We start from the raw sequence: 17,524 nt of genomic DNA, 5'->3' as shown, positions 1-17,524 counted from the left end.
CTTGTTAAGAAAGATTCAAACTTTAAGTTCTAGAATCATACTTTGTGATTTCTTGTGAATCAAGTCAATAATTGTGATTTTAAAAATCAAATCTTTTTCAAAACTAATTTCAATCATATCTTTTCAAAAATATCTTCTTATCTTATCTTTTTCAAAAATTTGATTTCAAAATATCTTTTCTAACTTCCTAACTTCTTATCTTTTCAAAATTTGTTTCAACTAACTAACTAACTTTTTGTTTGTTTCTTATCTTTTTCAAAACTACCTAACTAACTCTCTCTCTCTAATTTTCGAAAATCCCTTCCCCCTTTTTCAAAATTTCTTTTTAATTAACTAATTATTCTAATTTTTTATTTTAATTTTCGAAAATTACTAACACTTTTCAAAAATTATTTTCGAAAATCACTAACTCTTTTTCAAAAATTATTTTCAAAAATTCTTCTCCCTCATCTCCTTCTAAGTATTTATTCATCTACTAACACTTCTTTTCATCTCACATCAGTGCTCCTATCCTTACCCTTGTGTTTGGATTCTTCATTCTTCTTCACCTCTATTCCTTTTCTTCTTCTACTAACAATAAGGAACCTCTTTACTGTGACATAGAGGATTCCTCTTCTTTTCTTGTTCTCTTCTCTTTCTTATGAGCAGGAACAAGGAAAAAGGCATTCTTGTTGAAGCTGATCCAGAACCTGAAAGGACTCTGAAGAGGAAACTAAGAGAAGCTAAATTACAACAATCCAGAGACAACCTTATTGAAAATTTCGAACAAGTAAAGGAGATGGCAGCCGAACCCAACAACAATGCAAGGAGAATGCTTGGTGACTTTACTGCACCAAATTCCAATTTACATGGAAGAAGCATCTCCATTCCTGCCATTAGAGCAAACAACTTTGAGCTGAAACCTCAATTAGTTTCTCTGATACAGCAGAACTGCAAGTTTCATGGACTTCCATCTGAAGATCCTTTTCAGTTCTTAACTAAGAAGCTTATGATCCTGAAAACCCTGCAATAGCAGAGGTAAATTATATGGGTGAACCTTATGGAAACACATATAATTCATCATGGAGAAATCATCCAAATTTCTCATGGAAGGATCAAAAGCCTCAACAAGGCTTTAATAATGGTGGAAGAAATAGGTTTAACAATAGTAAACCTTTTCCATCATCCACTCAGCAACAGACAGAGATCTTTGAACAAAATATCTCTGAGCGGATAATTTATACGCTTTTTGGCATTGTTTTTAGTATGTTTTTAGTAGAATCTGGTTACTTTTAGGGATATTTTTATTAGTTTTTATGTTAAATTAACATTTCTGGACTTTACTATGAGTTTGTGTGTTTTTATGTGATTTCAGGTATTTTCTGGCTGAAATTGAGGGACTTGAGCAAAAATCAGATTCAGAGGTTGAAGAAGGACTGTTGATGCTGTTGGATTCTGACCTCCCTGCACTCAAAGTGAATTTTCTGGAGCTACCGAACTCGAAATGGCGCGCTTTCAATTGCGTTGGAAAGTAGACATCCAGGGCTTTCCAGCAATATATAATAGTCCATACTTTGAACGAGTTTAAATGACGTAAAAGGGCGTTGAACGCCAGTTCTACGCTGCTGTCTGGAGTTAAACGCCAGAAACAAGTCACAAACCAGAGTTGAACGCCAGAAATACGTTACAACCTGGCGTTCAACTCCAAGAATGACCTCTGCACGTGTAACATTCAAGCTCAGCCCAAGCACACACCAAGTGGGCCCCGAAAGTGGATTTATGCATCAATTACTTACTTCTGTAAACCCTAGTAACTAGTTTATTATAAATAGGACTTTTTACTATTGTATTAGACATCCTAGATTGTATTTTTGATCCTGTGATCACGTTTTGGGGGCTGGCCATTCGGCCATGCCTGGACCTTTCACTTATGTATTTTCAACGGTAGAGTTTCTACACTCCATAGATTAAGGTGTGGAGCTCTGCTGTTCCTCAAAGATTAATGCAAAGTACTACTGTTTTTCTATTCAACTCAACTTATTCCGCTTCTAAGTTATTCATTCGCACTTCAACATGAATGTGATGAACGTGACAATCATCATCATTCCCCCACGAACGCGTGCCTGACAACCACTTCCGTTCTACCTTCGATTGAATGATTATCTCTTGGATCTCTTAATCAGAATCTTCGTAGTGTAAGCTAGATTGATGGCGGCATTCATGAGAATCCGGAAAGTCTAAACCTTGTCTGTGGTATTCTGAGTAGGACTCTGGGATTGAATGACTGTGATGAACTTCAAACTCGCGAGTGCTGGGCATAGTGACAGACGCAAAAGGAGGGTGAATCCTATTCCAGCATGATCGAGAACCTCAGATGATTAGCCGTGCTGTGACAGAGGATTTGGACCAGTTTCACAAGAAGTTGTGATAAAAAGTTGAGATTACAATTGAGCGTACCATGTTGATGGCGCCATTGATGATCACAATTTTGTGCACCACCCGTACATTAATCTTGGGCAACTGATGGTTCAAGAGTTTTATGGCAACACATGGATCACTTATAATGATGTGTAAGGGGTTAATGAGAAGAACCATCAGAGCTTTGTGAGAGGAAACGTCCTTGACTTCACTCCAAGGAGTATCCGACAAGCCTTCCAATTGCCACTTGCTGAGCACACTTTGGATAGCTACAGTAAGAGGGTGAACCAAAACCAACAATTAGATTGTGTGCTTGCTCATATTTGCCTCTTAGGAGCTCAGTGGAGGTTAGGTATAGATGGTAGACCGAACCAACTAAAGAGCAGCATCCTCATTCCTTTAGCTAGGGGATGATTAGACTGTATTTGGAGGTCTATCCTTCCTACTAGCAACCGGTCAGAATACACTGTCGACCGAGCCATACTGATTTACTATATCATAAATAGAGAGTATGTGGATGTACACGGAATCATTGCACAACAGATACACAGTATTTCTTTCAACACCTTTTCAAATGCCAAGTTAGCATTTTCGCATCTCATTTACCGCCTCTGTGATGCTGCTAGAGTGAAAGTGGAGAATGATTTTTCCATTCCAGTTGAGAGACTAATCTCCAAAAAGACTATGGAGTATGTGAGGGAGTGCCAAAGAGTTTAGAAGGGAAATCAAGCCGGGGAAGAGGCTCAGCAGGACCAACCTCCTATACCTCAAGAGCACTACTTCCCACCTCAGGAGTACTGGCAGCAGCTGATATCCTCTTTTGAGCAGATAAGGATGAGCCAGGATACTTATGACGTCCTTCTCCATCAGTTGTGGCTGAGCAAGAGACTCAGTGCCATGAGCTTCTTCAGATGAGACAGGATATAGGGTTACTGAGAGGATCGTACAGAGCACAGCCTAAGGAGAGAGACACCTACCATGATGACTGAGGTGATTCAGTTCCTTTTTCAATTCCTATTTCCCTTAAGCTATTATTATGTTATTTCCCTATTTTTTTTGTTGCTTATTTTCTGTCCTTTGCATGATTTTTAGTATTTTTAATCTTCTAGCTTTAGTTAGTTGTTTAGTTATTGTTTATTTCTATCTTTTAAAAGATATCACATGTACCGCTCACTGAGGTTGAATCCAAAAAAAAAAAAAGAAAAGAAGTGGTGTAATACATGAGAAATTGAGTCATATTCATGAGTCGTCTTATTATTTAGATGTGGTGGTGTTTATTTGTGACCTTGAATTCATGATAAGAACATTGCATATTTGAATTTGAATCAAAGGATGTTGATACATGAGAGACAGAAATTTAGAGAAGTATTATGAATTCTCTAATTTAAACGAGAAATTAATCCTTGAAGCAAAAAAACAGCAAAAGAAAAAGAAAATAAAAGGCAAGGCCAAGGGCTCTGAGCATCAATGGCTAGGAAGGTTAAGAATGATCAAAAGTTTGAAGAGTTGTTTTCCTAGCTATATGATAATGGTGTGACTGTGTCAAGAACTTCTTGAGACAAAGCACCTAAAGTCAAAGTCAAGTGTAGTAAAGAGTATATATGTCAAAGGCTCTGAGCACCACTGACTGAAAAAGTTCAATCGAAAATATCAAAACTGATAGAGTCCCCCAGTTAAGTGCTTGTAGGGTTTCTGTGTCAAGCAAAGCTTGAGACAAAATATTTAGAGTCACGGCTAGGCTCAAGGTGCAAAGCACCAAAGAAAAGACAAGAACATGTTGTGTTCAAGGATTAATCAAAAGCTAAAAGAAAGAGAACTCATAATACCATCCGGATTCCAGTTCTGAATGACATTAGCACTCCTGAGCTTCAAGGGATGGTGAGGTGCCGAGACTATTCATGATTATAGTGTTGTTAACCCCCTCAAAAGATAGACAGAAGCTAAATTGAAAACTCAACTCTCATGCAAACCTGCATCTCATGTTCATATTGTTTTCAGTTGCTTGAAGACAAGCAACAATCCAAGTTTGGTGTTGTAATGCGTGAGTATCTTTCTTATCTTTTCTTAGTGAATTGCATGCAAATTTATTGAATTATTTTAAGATTTAGGTGTTTCAAGCCACCATAAATGCTACTTTGAGTTGTTTTGTAATTTGATTGATTACATGTAACATTCGAGTGAGTTTGGCAAAGTTCAGAGAGAAGAAAAGGCTTCAATTCGAATGCTGCCAGGGTGGCGCCAAACGGCACCTCACCGGCGTTTGGAGCTGAGACACAAAAAACTTCCCTTCGTTCCTGCCATGGTGGCACCAAATGCCACAACCCGGCGTTTGGCGCTTGAAGCGCAAACTAGAGTGGTCCCTACGTGAATCAGCACCAAATCCCTTGCTTGAATTTGATTTTTAAATAAATTTTCAATTAAGAAAATATATTTTGAGGTTTTAGAATTTAAATTTTGTATCAATTAGGATTAGATATAAAAGGAGAAGATATCTTAGCTTAGGGCATCTTCTTCTTCTTCTCTCTTCTCCGCACTTTTACACTTTTCTCTGCTAGGATTTTTGTGCACCATGAGCAACTAAACCTCCATTGTTAAGGTTAGGAGTTTTGTTATTTTAATGGATTAATATTATTATCATTCTTCTCTTGATCAATGCACTGATTTATTTTCAAGAATTGGTTTCATTCTTCATCCTAAGAATTAGAGTACATTGGAAGATAACTCTTTTGCTAGCTGAATTCTTGTTGAATCCTGAAAAAGTTAAATCACTTGAATAACAGCTTGAAATCAATTCCTCATAATTCTCTAATTACCTGAACTTAACATAATACGTGACATGTAATCATCTTATCTTTGGGTACCTAGGGTTTGTGTGACTTATAAAATAGGATTGGACTTAAACTTCTAATTTAAATTAAGTGACCAAAAAATTAGCGATTAATTTGGTTAGAAGAGATTAAATTGCTAAGGAATTAAGCTTTAATCAACTAGGGTTTGCCATGAATTGAAACTTTGCATGATTAAAGTGAGTGATAAGAACTATTAATCCAAAAATTTAACATCTCCAAAGCCTTAACTATTTTTTTATATACTATCTTCACCAACCATTCATTACTTGCTTTCTTAAATTTTATGATTCATTGCTTTATGATACTTGGACTACCAAACACTCAATTTTGTTTATCTGACTAGCTTAATCACTCAACTATTATTATTTAATTCGTTAATTCTCGTGGGATTGATACTCACTTACCTGAGTTATTACTTGGTACGACCCAATTCACTTGCCGATTAATTTGTGGTATTCAAAAATCTGCACCGATCAATATAACCACTTCAAAAGAGTCATTTCGTTTGTCCGTTCTTTCTCATCATTGTCATTTGTCTATTTCTTATTCAAAGTCTTTCAACAAACACAAGTTAGATACAAATCTCATGATAAATGTATTTTTTTGGGGGTTATGCTCCACAATGAAAGAATTTTAAGTGTCTTAAGTTTTTTTGAAAACATATTTATTACTAGGAATATATTTTTAATGAAAATACTTTTTCTACTATATTATGTTTCCAAATTCTATTTTATCTTCTGGTTTTCTTAATGCTAGAGATCCTACTCATAAACTATTCCTTCATCCTCAATACTAATTTTGGATATTGAAGTCCAGTTGCCAAGATTCTTTGATCTTGAGCCACAATCCATCACTAATAGAAATGATCAATTTATGATTATTGAATGAAAAAGTATATGAAACCAATTTTTAATTAGTCAAAATGGAACAACTTAATTAATTATAATTATATTAATAATTAATTTTAAATTTTTTAAATTCAAATTTTAAAAAATTTAAAATTGATTAAGTAAACCTAATTAAAACCTATAAAAACCTTCATTTTCTCTCTCACATTAACCTACCCACCTCCAACAACCACACACACAGACCTCTCTCTCACCGTCAGGCCCTCTCCGCCTCTGCCCTCATCCAAGACTCTGCAACTTCTTAGACTGAAAGTGACGCAGTAATGCATTGAGTTGCTGATGTTGCAATCCAAAGAGGGACTTTGTTTGTTGAAGGAGAGCCCAGTTTTCAGTGATGAGATCGTAGGAACCCATTTCAAGAACGCCATCGGTGGTTGGAATGTGTATCAGAGTTCGGATGCCATGCATGTAAGCTTCTTTACCTCTGTTACAGTCGCAGAATTGAAGGTCCCCGTTGAGCCAGAAGGGAGACCCCGAACCGAAGGCCTTCACGGGTAGCGAAGAATATGAAGTTTCGCCTATAGGGAAGATGCGTGTCAAAGAGATCACGTAGATATCCTTCAGTCTCTGCCTTGCACTTGGTTCAGTTTCAGGAATTGTTTAAGGAAGCAGTGGTGGAGCACGAATTGTCCTTGAACAATTATAGAAATATAAAAAAAACATTCATTTAATAGAAAAAAATCCTAATACTTAACAAAAAAAATATCCAGTTATATTTTGGCAAAAATAATTAGATATTTATAAAATTTAAAAAAAAAATTATGAAATTCTTAAAGAAATAGAGACATTCATATTTACAATATAAAAAAATTCAAAAAATATATAAAAGAACATTTATTCGGTAGGAAAAAAAAACATTCCAATATTTAGCAGAAAAAATATCCATGTATATTAACTTATTTTTATGAAGATGAGTTTTGAAGTTTAACCTATTAAAAAGTTAGCAGAAGTTGGTTAAACTCTCTCTTTAATTCCCTAGCAGAATTGTTATTGAATTTAAGAGCGTCTCTCTTCAACAAAAAGACTTCACTAATCACTATAACGGCTATAAATTGCTCCAACCCGATTATTGTGACTGCTTCTTATGTATCTTGTATTAACCAATGGTTTGTATTTCAAAAAATAACAAACAAAACTTATCACGAGTACTAGTTGTATATCGAAACTGATTGTACTCAAATTAATGGAAAATCCGTACAATTATCAATTATCGGAATTGCATAAGAGACTACAAAATCAAGAGGGTGGATGGGAACAAAAGAGCTCTCTCGTAAGATGTTTTAAATTCTTATTCAGACTATAATAAATAATCAAATTAGTTTTTAAAAGATCACTCATTCTTTAAATTGGTCTCTAAAAATTTTTTTAATCAAATTCATCCTTTAAAAAATTTAAATTAATCATATTAATCTTTTTGTTATTTCTATTACTAACGACATCCAAATTTATTGATATGGTACATTAAGTGTTGATAGGTCCCAACTAAATAAAGCCCACAAGTTAAATAAAAAAAAAAAGGTGGCTTATTAAACAGGTTCTTATTGAACTTCAGTTTTTTTAACATTAAGTAATATCACAATACACACCTAATAGTCTTAATTGACTATTAACATGATTAATTTATAACATTAAATTAAATTAATCTCAAATTGAGAAATTTCACTACCTCAAAATTTCCTCTCAATTAAATTTTTATTTGATCTAATTTCATAAATTTATTATCTTAATAGTCAATTAAAATTCTTAGATGTGTGTGGCATTACTTAACGTGTCACATTAGTAAATTTTGACGCTATCAACAAAAAAATCACAAAAAAAATTAACATGACTAATTTAAAAATTTTAAAAAATAAATTTGATTAAAAAAAATTTCAAAAGACCAATTTAAAAAACGAATAATTTTTTCTTATTTGGCTATTTATTCTTCGTACTGTCTATAATTCTGTTGTTAGATACTCTCCATAATCAACGCTAGTCTATATATATAGAAGCCTATTGCAGCATCTATAAAAAGAACCGATGACACAATTACTCAATTCAGTTACACACAATACAATTCCTTAGAATTTTCTTGTTTTTTCAGCTACGAGTTTTTTCAACCATCATTACAATCTTCCACTGCTTAGCTTTCACTTTTTTCACAAAAGTTTATTCTAATTTAACTTCTCAAACGTCTTCATCCCACATCGCTTCTCTTTCATATTTGGAGACTCCATCAGTTTCTTGGAATAAGATGCTGGCACGAAGTAATCTTACCTGTGGAAAGGGAAAAAATGTCACAAAATTACATCTCCATGAAAATCCATAAGATCAAGCACCAAGATTTCCTAGGCTTCTAGCCTTTTTATTCAAAATGAATTATTGCAAGATCTCATCAAACCGATAATTATTAGAGGATAGAAAATAAGATGTAATTTGCATGATGGGTATGGGTGATGATCTAAAACCAAACTCTTAAATATTAATAATTTAATATAGAGTACTTATCATTAAGGTAGAAAACCTCCACATTATAAGTATTGCCGCTTTAATTTGTAGCTACTTTTATACGATTCGTAATATCTCGGTTCAGTATATATATGTCATTTTCACATTTTGATATTACATTTATTAAGTACTTCTCATTATTATCCTTCATATTATTAATGTTGAATGCAATTAACAAAGAAACATGTATCCCATGGTATATCTTTAATCAAAAAATAAAAAAATAAAAAGTTCATTATTCCTAGTTTTTATTAAATTTTTAATTAGTGTGTACATGATCAAACTAACAAATATTGTAAATCTATCCAATGGATCTAACAGAAATGTCATTTGCACACTAAAAATCAGTTACCAAATCAGTTATAGTATGTATTTATATATAAATACAAATGTTGTTTAACTCAATTTAAATATGTATTTTATATTAGTGGCTGATTTGATTATTGATTTTTTGTATACACACGTAACATGATTGATGTACTAATAAAGTTTTATATTTATTTTAGTATTGAATAACATACCTGTTGAATCTGAGAAAATTTAGCAAGTAATTCATTTGGGATAGACCAGTCAAAAACATGAAAATTTTCCTTAATCCTGGCTTCATTTGAACTCTTTGGAAGTACACTATGACCCATTTGTAGTCCCCATCGTAGAGCCACCTGTGCAGGAGTCTTTTCTAATTTTTCAGCAACTTCTTTTAGAATTGGATGCTTAAGAACGTCAGTATCAAGCCAACCAGGGGATCCCAAAGGTGAATATCCCTAAACATATACATATATAAGTTGATGAGTTTAAATAACAAGAGGTCTTGGACACAAAGAAGCATAACTCAGTAACTAAGGAAGAGAAGAATTGAAAACAGAGAAGATTGAAATGTAAAAACGTGTATTGCAAGTAATGAAAGCTTAGCTACAACTGTGAACTCATCACAAGTAAATATAGTCCTCTAATGACACACACAGTATGCCACATACACTAGCATCTACACTAGCATAGCTGCACAATCGTTATTAACTGACTTAACAGATTCACATTCTAATAATAGCAATAACTGATTTTTGCTCATCAAACTACCATCACCCTTGGACAAATATAAGATAATCTCTGGGGTATGAAACTTACAGAAAAGTGAACCCCTATGGATTTGCAGAAGGCCTTCAACTTGTGTTGCTGCCATAAAGGATGACACTCAACTTGGTTCACAGCTGGAGGAACACGGGCAACTTGCAACAATTCACCAAGTTTCTTACATGAGAAATTGCTTACACCAATCGCTTTAGTCTTGCCAGACTCATACAGTGCTTCCATTGCTTTCCACGTGGCAGGTATGTCTAATGCCACTTCTTCTTCAGCCTTCATTGGAAATCCTAAGTTTCCCTTCTTCACTCTAATAGGCCAATGAATCTTAAGAAACCCAGAATTATAAACCGTTAGTGTAAATGTTTCAACTTTTTCTTTCACCTCAAAAAATATTATTTGGACAAAGCAAACATTGAGTTTTAAACCGATGGAGGCATAGACTGTGTAGTATTACGTACAAGGTATAAATCTATGTAATCAAGCTGCAAATCTCGCAGGGTGCTGTGAAATGCTTCTTGAACATCTTCTGGTGCATGATCTGAACACCTACACATGCATATGTACAGAGTAAAAGAACTAATTTTATATATGATCATCAATGATGATATGTTTGCAATTGGCATCACCTTAGTTTTAAGGTGGGAAATTAAATAATTAATTTATTATATATGCGAATAGAACCAGAGTTTCGAAGTAATCCACAAATCTTCGCGCTTCACTATTCCCTCCTCAAATAGCTTCTTCAATGTTGAACCAATCTGCCACATAGTTAAAGATATATAGGAGAGGGACAGGACAATATCTCAAAAATTCAGGCATTATAACTAAGATAATATATAGGTATGGTGAAACAAAAAAGTGTAAACATTTGTCATTAAATGACCTAATTTAGTTAGTTAAAATTATAATGATGAAAACAATGCATGAAGTAGCACAAGGGAACTTGGAAATATACAGGGAATCTACTGGGGTGGATAATGCAAGTTTTGCCACTATTTTTAAGACAAGTTTAAACAACTTAATTAAGGTCTTAATAAGTTATTTTGTATTTGGTTTGTTAGTGTTTATTTGAGCGTCATTAAATCGATAAAAAAAGATATTTTAAAAGAAAAAATGATTTTTTTTGTGTTTGTCAAATTTCTAATAGTAAAAATAAAAGCACTAAAAAAATATTTTGTTTAAAAAATTTTAATTTACATTTTTTTTAAAAGATATTTTTTCTTAAAAAAAAAGATGTTTTCACATAATAAATGAACAAAAAAGTACTTATCTTATTTTACCTAAATATAATTGATAAATAAAAAGATCTTTTTACATGAGATATCCAACATCCAAACAAGTTCTTAATCACAAAAGTATTTATTTTTAAAAAAATGATAAAAAAAATTTTATTATAAAAAAAGTCTTTTTTTTTTTAAAACAGCTCATGCCTCGAACTAGAATAAGATGCCGTTTCTAGAGTTTGGAGATTCTGGTTCGAACCTCCTGAGCTGGAGATCACATCTACAAGTCTAGCCAACAGCTCATGGGTTCTGACATCGAAAAACTGCTGACGATAATGGAACAAAACTTCCAAATCTTCGCCACTCCCTATGACAAACGAATCATATTTCACATCATCTCGCAAAACTAAAATCGAAATTCTATAGAATAACTTCTCAACCCGTTTCACGTCTTACAACCTCAATTTTTGGATTATAGAATTCAGGAACTCAGTAAAGCTCGTTGAAGGTTTCAGAAAAACACTAAGGGGATCCTTATCAATAAACTTAATTTTGGAACGTATTTTTTTCTTAATCGACCCTCTATAATGCACCAATACTAAAAAACAATCCTCACTAGCCATTATATTTCACTCTCATAAAGAATTCACGTTCATCTCATATTTTTATAGGTTGGCCTCACAGTAAATCGAATTCGCCTGGTTCGATTTATAAATTCATGCATAATTCGAATCAGTCTCATTCAAATTATAGAAGGAGAAAATCAGAGATAAATCGAAACAGCTTATTTCAAATTATTACAAACCTAAATTACATGCATAAATCAAATCGATGTGATTTGATTTACTAGGGGAGAATACATGCATGTAAAAATCGACTTAGATAATTTTGATTTTTATTTTTTCTATAGTAATTCGAGTTATACTTATTCGAATTAGTACGAGTTAACAAATCAAATGAGACTTATTTAATTTATATAAAAATGTGCTAATAAAAAATTTATGTAACGTTTTTTTATTTGAGTAAATTACATAATTTTGAGCTGGATTTGGTTTAATTAAGTATTTTACCCATATAATAATGTCTCATATTTTATATGTATATACATACATAAGATAATTACTTATTGTCTGACATTCATATAAGATGGGACACTAATGGAACCGCATTATTCACTGAATGAAGTCACAGTTTGCTTAATAAATTGAATGGATATAATTTGATTTATTTTTGTTAAGCTTATTCGATTTAGTATGGTTTCATTTTAATCCCATTTAATTTTTAGTAAATTAAATTAGGTAAATTCAATTTTTATACTGCATATTAATTTAATTTTAGTTGATTCTCATCTTAATTCGATTTATATAAAGATATTTAAGATTCTCTTAAATATGTTTACTCTTAAAATAATATTAAACATACATTTCTTAAATAATAAATTAAAATAATACAACATATATGATAATTATTAGTTGAAATAAAACATAAAAAGAATATTTACTTATTTATTTTTTTATTTTGCGGATACGTGGATATGCCGATACATATACAAAATCTGCAATTTGATTTTATTACTGTGCGGATCAGAGCGGATCCGATAATCTTGCGGATCGATCCGTATAACGTAATTTTTGTATCGGATTTAGATAAATACGGTTATGCAAATCGAATCCGATCCATAAACACAAAAAAAGATATTTACTCTCAATTTATTTATATAAAAAAAAAGGTTGGGGTATGGCTCGTACCTCCTTCTCGTTGCCATAGACTTTAGCACAATCAATATGGCGGTATCCAACCTGTATAACATGATTAAATTAACGTTTAAATTAAATAATAAGTTTGTTTTCACTTGATTAGGAAGTCATTCACAACTTCGTATATAAACTTTTATTGGTAGTTAAAATGACAAACTGAAATCCTATTAAAATGCTGTAACTCATTCATTTCATTTGCATAACTAATTATTTAAAAAAATGTGAAATATATATAGAATATGGAATGAAAGATGAGATGAGAACCTCGATAGCGTGCTCTATAACATGAGCAACAACACCAGGATAAGCCTGCCAAGTTCCCAATCCAATTGAAGGGATCTTAGCTCCAGTATTCAGCTCGAAGAAACGGATTTCATTTGCCATTTTACTCGCTAGCTCTGCAATAATTGCAGCTTATATTACTTTGAAAGTTTGCAAAAACCAAAAGCATCACAGCTTATCTTTTTGTTGGAAAGAAACAAATCCATCAGGACCCACCGTACCTGCGCCTGTCCAATTAGGGTTAATGGAGCACTAGTACGTTTACTGGTTATTAAGGGTGTTGCGTAGGGCTGGCAATTTATACCCTACTTGTAAGTATTCAACCGGTCTAATTCTTTCGGGTAGAGTAGGTTACCCGACTCGCTGCAAGTAGGGTAGGATACGGTCCGGATATGCCTGCGGGTAAGGTAGGATACGGGTTTAGGGTGTACCTTATCATACCCTATTCGCACCTCATACATAACACATATTTTATAAAAATTATGTATATAATGAAAGAAGTGAGAGTTAAACCCACAACCTCCCTTATGTAATGACTTACAATAAGTAAACAATCAATAAACTAGTTAGTTAATTTAGTAATTTAGAATGTTAGTTTTTTATTTTTATGTTATTAATGTGTATAAAATTTGAAATGATTAAATTTTATATTTACTTTGAAAAGATTTGATATTTCTACGAGTAGGGTAGGGTTTAGAACTTTAGGGTGTGGGTAGGGTTAAGGTTGAGAGATTCTCAACCTGCGGGTAGAGTAGGGTAGAGTTTTAATAAAATTTTCAACCCGCGGTAGGGTTATGGTAGAATCCAAACCCTACCCTATCCTACCATTGCCAGTCCTAGTGTTGCGGTGCAATTTAAATCGATTTTAAGCTAAAAATTTATTCGATTCAAATATTAATTTTATTTGTAGTGCAATTTGGATTCGATGATTTTTAAAAGAAAATCTAATCCAATCCAATCCAATTTTAAGCGGTTTGGATTTGATTGAATTTGCGGTTTTATAAATTATAAAAATTAAATATATATAACAAATTTCAACATCAAATTTTAAGTAACTAACAATTATATAACAAGTTTTAACAATATCTTAAAAAACTAAGGATAACATAATAATAAAAATAAAATTATAGGTTAGTTAAAATAAATAAATAAATTACATTTTAAATATAAAATATTTATTAAATAATAATAATACATAAATAATATAAAAATTATAACAAATTAAACATGTTATAAGTAAAATTATAAATATAATAATAAAATAATAATATTATAGCACATTGAAGTCACCAAAAAAAAAATATTATAGCATATTGTGCGGTTTAAATTGAATTTGATCGGTTATGAGAAATAGATCCAAAATTCGATCCGATCTAACGGTTTACAAAAAATAGAATCCACTCGAATCTAAATTAGTGCGATTTTAAATTATTTTTATTTAGATTGAATTGAATGAGCAGTTTAATTTGGATCGATTTAAATTTAAATACCTATATTAATTATCATGAAATTGTGTGGGAGCCATAAAATTTCACATTTTGAAAAAGGCTCATTATAGCATTAAAAAGCTTTCAAGTTTTTTTTATGATTAAAATTAACAATTAAAAATTACTCAAACACTAGTATATCAATACACTTAAAAGTTTTTTTTATAGTATTATTTCCAAACGTGGCCCATAGAATTTATTGATTTAATAAATTATTAGACTCGGCCCAAACATATTGCTACCCGAGATATTGTATTAAGCTGAACAAGTAATTTATGATTAGGACCAGCCCAATTCATGGTTATTACGAATGTTTGTTAAACCTTTTTTTATTATTATTATTGATAAAAAAAATGAAGTCCATAATTGAGAAAAACATGAGGAAAATGTAAAATAAAATTCCTTTATTAAGACACGGTTCTTTCAAGTTGTCCTATCCCACAAAAAACCATCTAAAACAAAGCTTATTTTATTTCTATACCGCATAACAAATATATTGGCACCAACGAAAATTAAATTAACAAATATATAAATCATGTATCTATATAATTTTCATACGAAAAATAAGAGGATATAAATTCAGTCATTGGGTCAAAATAAATGATTAAATTAAATTTTGAAATAAATCAATTCATTGTACTTTTTTCAAAGGCACCATAAAATTTACCTTATTTCTTTTCCAAACAAAAAATGTTATTAAACTTGAAACCAATAAATGGTCAGCATTAAATCAAGGCTTATGAATCATCATCATCATCATCTAATTTATAAATTGGATATCATCATCATCATCTAATTTATAAATTGAATTAATAACTACATTATTACTTACTAATATATCAATATTGATAATAAATAAAAAAATTATTTAATATTTAATATTTTTATGTTATTTATTTTTATATATACTTTGATATGTTTATACGATTTTTTTTATTATTTTTATGTGTTACATGTGTTTTTATAACTCAAAATTTTTAGATCCATCGCTACGATGAGGTAATTAATATGCCTCTTATCTGTTGATGCATTTTGATAAGGGTTTCTGGAATTTTTTTTTTCTTTTTGATTTAAGTCATGTAGATTGTATTTATTATATTTTGACCATTTCACTAATTAATAATTACTGAAATTGTCCAAATAAGATTAGGTTATTTGATTTCGTTAATAAATAATAAGTCCATACACCCATTTTTAACCTCATAGACATTCATTTATTAAAAATTTATCTATCATGTATTCTAAAGATACATATTAAATTTATAAAATAAAAAAGTTTTTATTAAAAATATAAAAAATTTAAGTTTTCAATACATTTATTATTTTGAATTCAATAAATAAAAATATTTAAACCATTCCACTAATGATAAACTTATCATGTACCATAAACACATGTTAGCTAAATCTTTAAAAATTTAGCTAAAAATGCATTAAAAATAAAGCCCAACTCATTTATTATTTTCAAGAAATATGTATTGGAGGTCATAAATAAACATTAAAATGTGTAACTGAGGGACACTCTCGCCCATCTAGTATTAAAGCTTGCTTGAATAAAGGCAACACGGCGGTTGGGTATACAGAAAGAGTAGTAGCCACCATCTCTGCAACTTCGCCAAATAGAGGAGGCCCAAGCCAGTCATAATCACCGCAATGTTCAGTCCGCAACAGCGTTTGGAATATCTTCGAGTATCATAGCCACCATCAGTTGAGGGCGGCAATCGCCAGGGATACCAAGAACGCCGGTAGCGCCAGAAAAGAATGAGTACTGCGAGTAAATGAGCAGGTTCGGGGGATTTGATTTAGTGAAAGTGTTGTTTCAGAGCCATCCGCCGAGGATCAGAGCCAGTCATCCAAATTTGTGAAGTGAAACATGTCTTAAAGAGGATCATCAACCACCTAATCTTTGTCGAGAAAGGAGTAGAATATTTTATTTTTACGTAATTTTTCTAAAATACTCTCTCATGGTTGAAGGGTATAATATTAAAAAACAAAAGATGATCTTAATTTTGTTTTAGAGTAATTATCCAAATCAGTCTCCAAGAATTTTAAAAGCGGACATCTTAGTCCCAAAAAAAAATTAATATACAGATTAATTTTCAATGTTTTTTCTGTCAAACATAACAATCCCCACTCCATTTTTCTGCTTGACTCACTAACGAAAATTGCTGAGTTGACACTTTAACTCTCACACATGGTCGTTAAGTGTCCACGTGTGCGAAGAGGACAAAACAGTCCCTGGCCTGTAATCACAAAATGATGTTGTGTAGTGAGCTTCCCTCATCTCATCCCCACTTCCAAAATTCAAACCCAAATTTCACATATTCTCTCCACCTCTCCTCTCACTAACCGCTATCCCCTCTCACTCTCCATTCTCACTGAGTCAACTCATGATCATCGTCGTGCACCTGACTCAGTCAGAGGAGAACATCATCGTCGCGCGCCTTACCCAACCTGAGGAGAATGTCATCATCATGCGCCTGAGGAGAATCATCAAAGGCAAAACCATCACGTTAAAGGTAGATGGTTGCCATCTTTGTCGCGAGGATAAGCAGAGGCAAAATCATCACATGCTTGAGGAGAATCCAGAGGCAAAATTGTCGCCGTCTTTGTCGCAAGGAGAAGCAGAGGTAGAATCCCAAGGAGAATCACGCAGCCTGGTCGTCGTATGGAGGAACACATGGCATAGCAAGTGGATGAAGAAAAAGAGGAAGAAGCAGAAGCAGAAAAAGACGGTGACGATGGCGAACGCCCTTGCCCGAATCCTTAAGGAACATGTTCCCCTCTTTCTCTTATCTTTGATTCATTTTCTTTAATCCTTTGTGTTTGGTGGTGCCATTTGGTTGTGGTTTGGTAGGTGAGAAATCTAGGTATAAAAAACACAATGAAGTAAGTTTGTAAGGTTTAACACTAATGTTTGTTATTTTGACTTTGATTCATATTCAAGTAGGTAAGATGAAGTTTAGATAATTCAAGTTGTTTTCTGAATTAGAATGCCTTAAACAATTTAAACCCGAAACTGAATGGAGAGGGCTACTAATGTTTCTCCCATGG

General features: G+C 32.3%; 1 protein-coding gene across 1 annotated transcript; it reads right to left on the bottom strand.

Annotated features, from left to right (window-relative positions):
- Window positions 8,042-13,158, bottom strand: LOC107639405 (NADPH-dependent aldo-keto reductase, chloroplastic). Its single transcript, XM_016342891.2, has 7 exons — window positions 12,969-13,158; window positions 12,696-12,746; window positions 10,406-10,482; window positions 10,183-10,270; window positions 9,767-10,048; window positions 9,163-9,405; window positions 8,042-8,410 (listed from the first exon to the last, which is right to left on the bottom strand). The coding sequence occupies exons 1-7, from the start codon at window positions 13,086-13,088 to the stop codon at window positions 8,321-8,323; spliced, it is 951 nt and encodes a 316-aa protein (XP_016198377.1). The 5' UTR covers window positions 13,089-13,158; the 3' UTR covers window positions 8,042-8,320.

Source organism: Arachis ipaensis, chromosome B04 (assembly GCF_000816755.2).
Source record: "Arachis ipaensis cultivar K30076 chromosome B04, Araip1.1, whole genome shotgun sequence".
In the NCBI taxonomy this organism is placed as follows: domain Eukaryota; kingdom Viridiplantae; phylum Streptophyta; class Magnoliopsida; order Fabales; family Fabaceae; genus Arachis; species Arachis ipaensis.
The sequence above is the reverse complement of the archived record's forward strand: the minus strand, read 5'-3'. Positions and strand labels throughout refer to the sequence as shown.

What these genes read in the sequence shown, in the direction of transcription:
- LOC107639405 (XM_016342891.2), bottom strand. Translation starts at nt 13,088, where the DNA reads ATGGCAAATGAAATCCGTTTCTTCGAGCTGAATACTGGAGCTAAGATC. An exon ending in TCTATGGCAACGAGAAGGAG is followed by an intron (nt 10,483 to 12,695) that starts GTACGAGCCATA and finishes ACTATGTGGCAG; the next exon opens with ATTGGTTCAACATTGAAGAA. An exon ending in ATTACATAGATTTATACCTT is followed by an intron (nt 10,049 to 10,182) that starts GTACGTAATACT and finishes GGGTTTCTTAAG; the next exon opens with ATTCATTGGCCTATTAGAGT.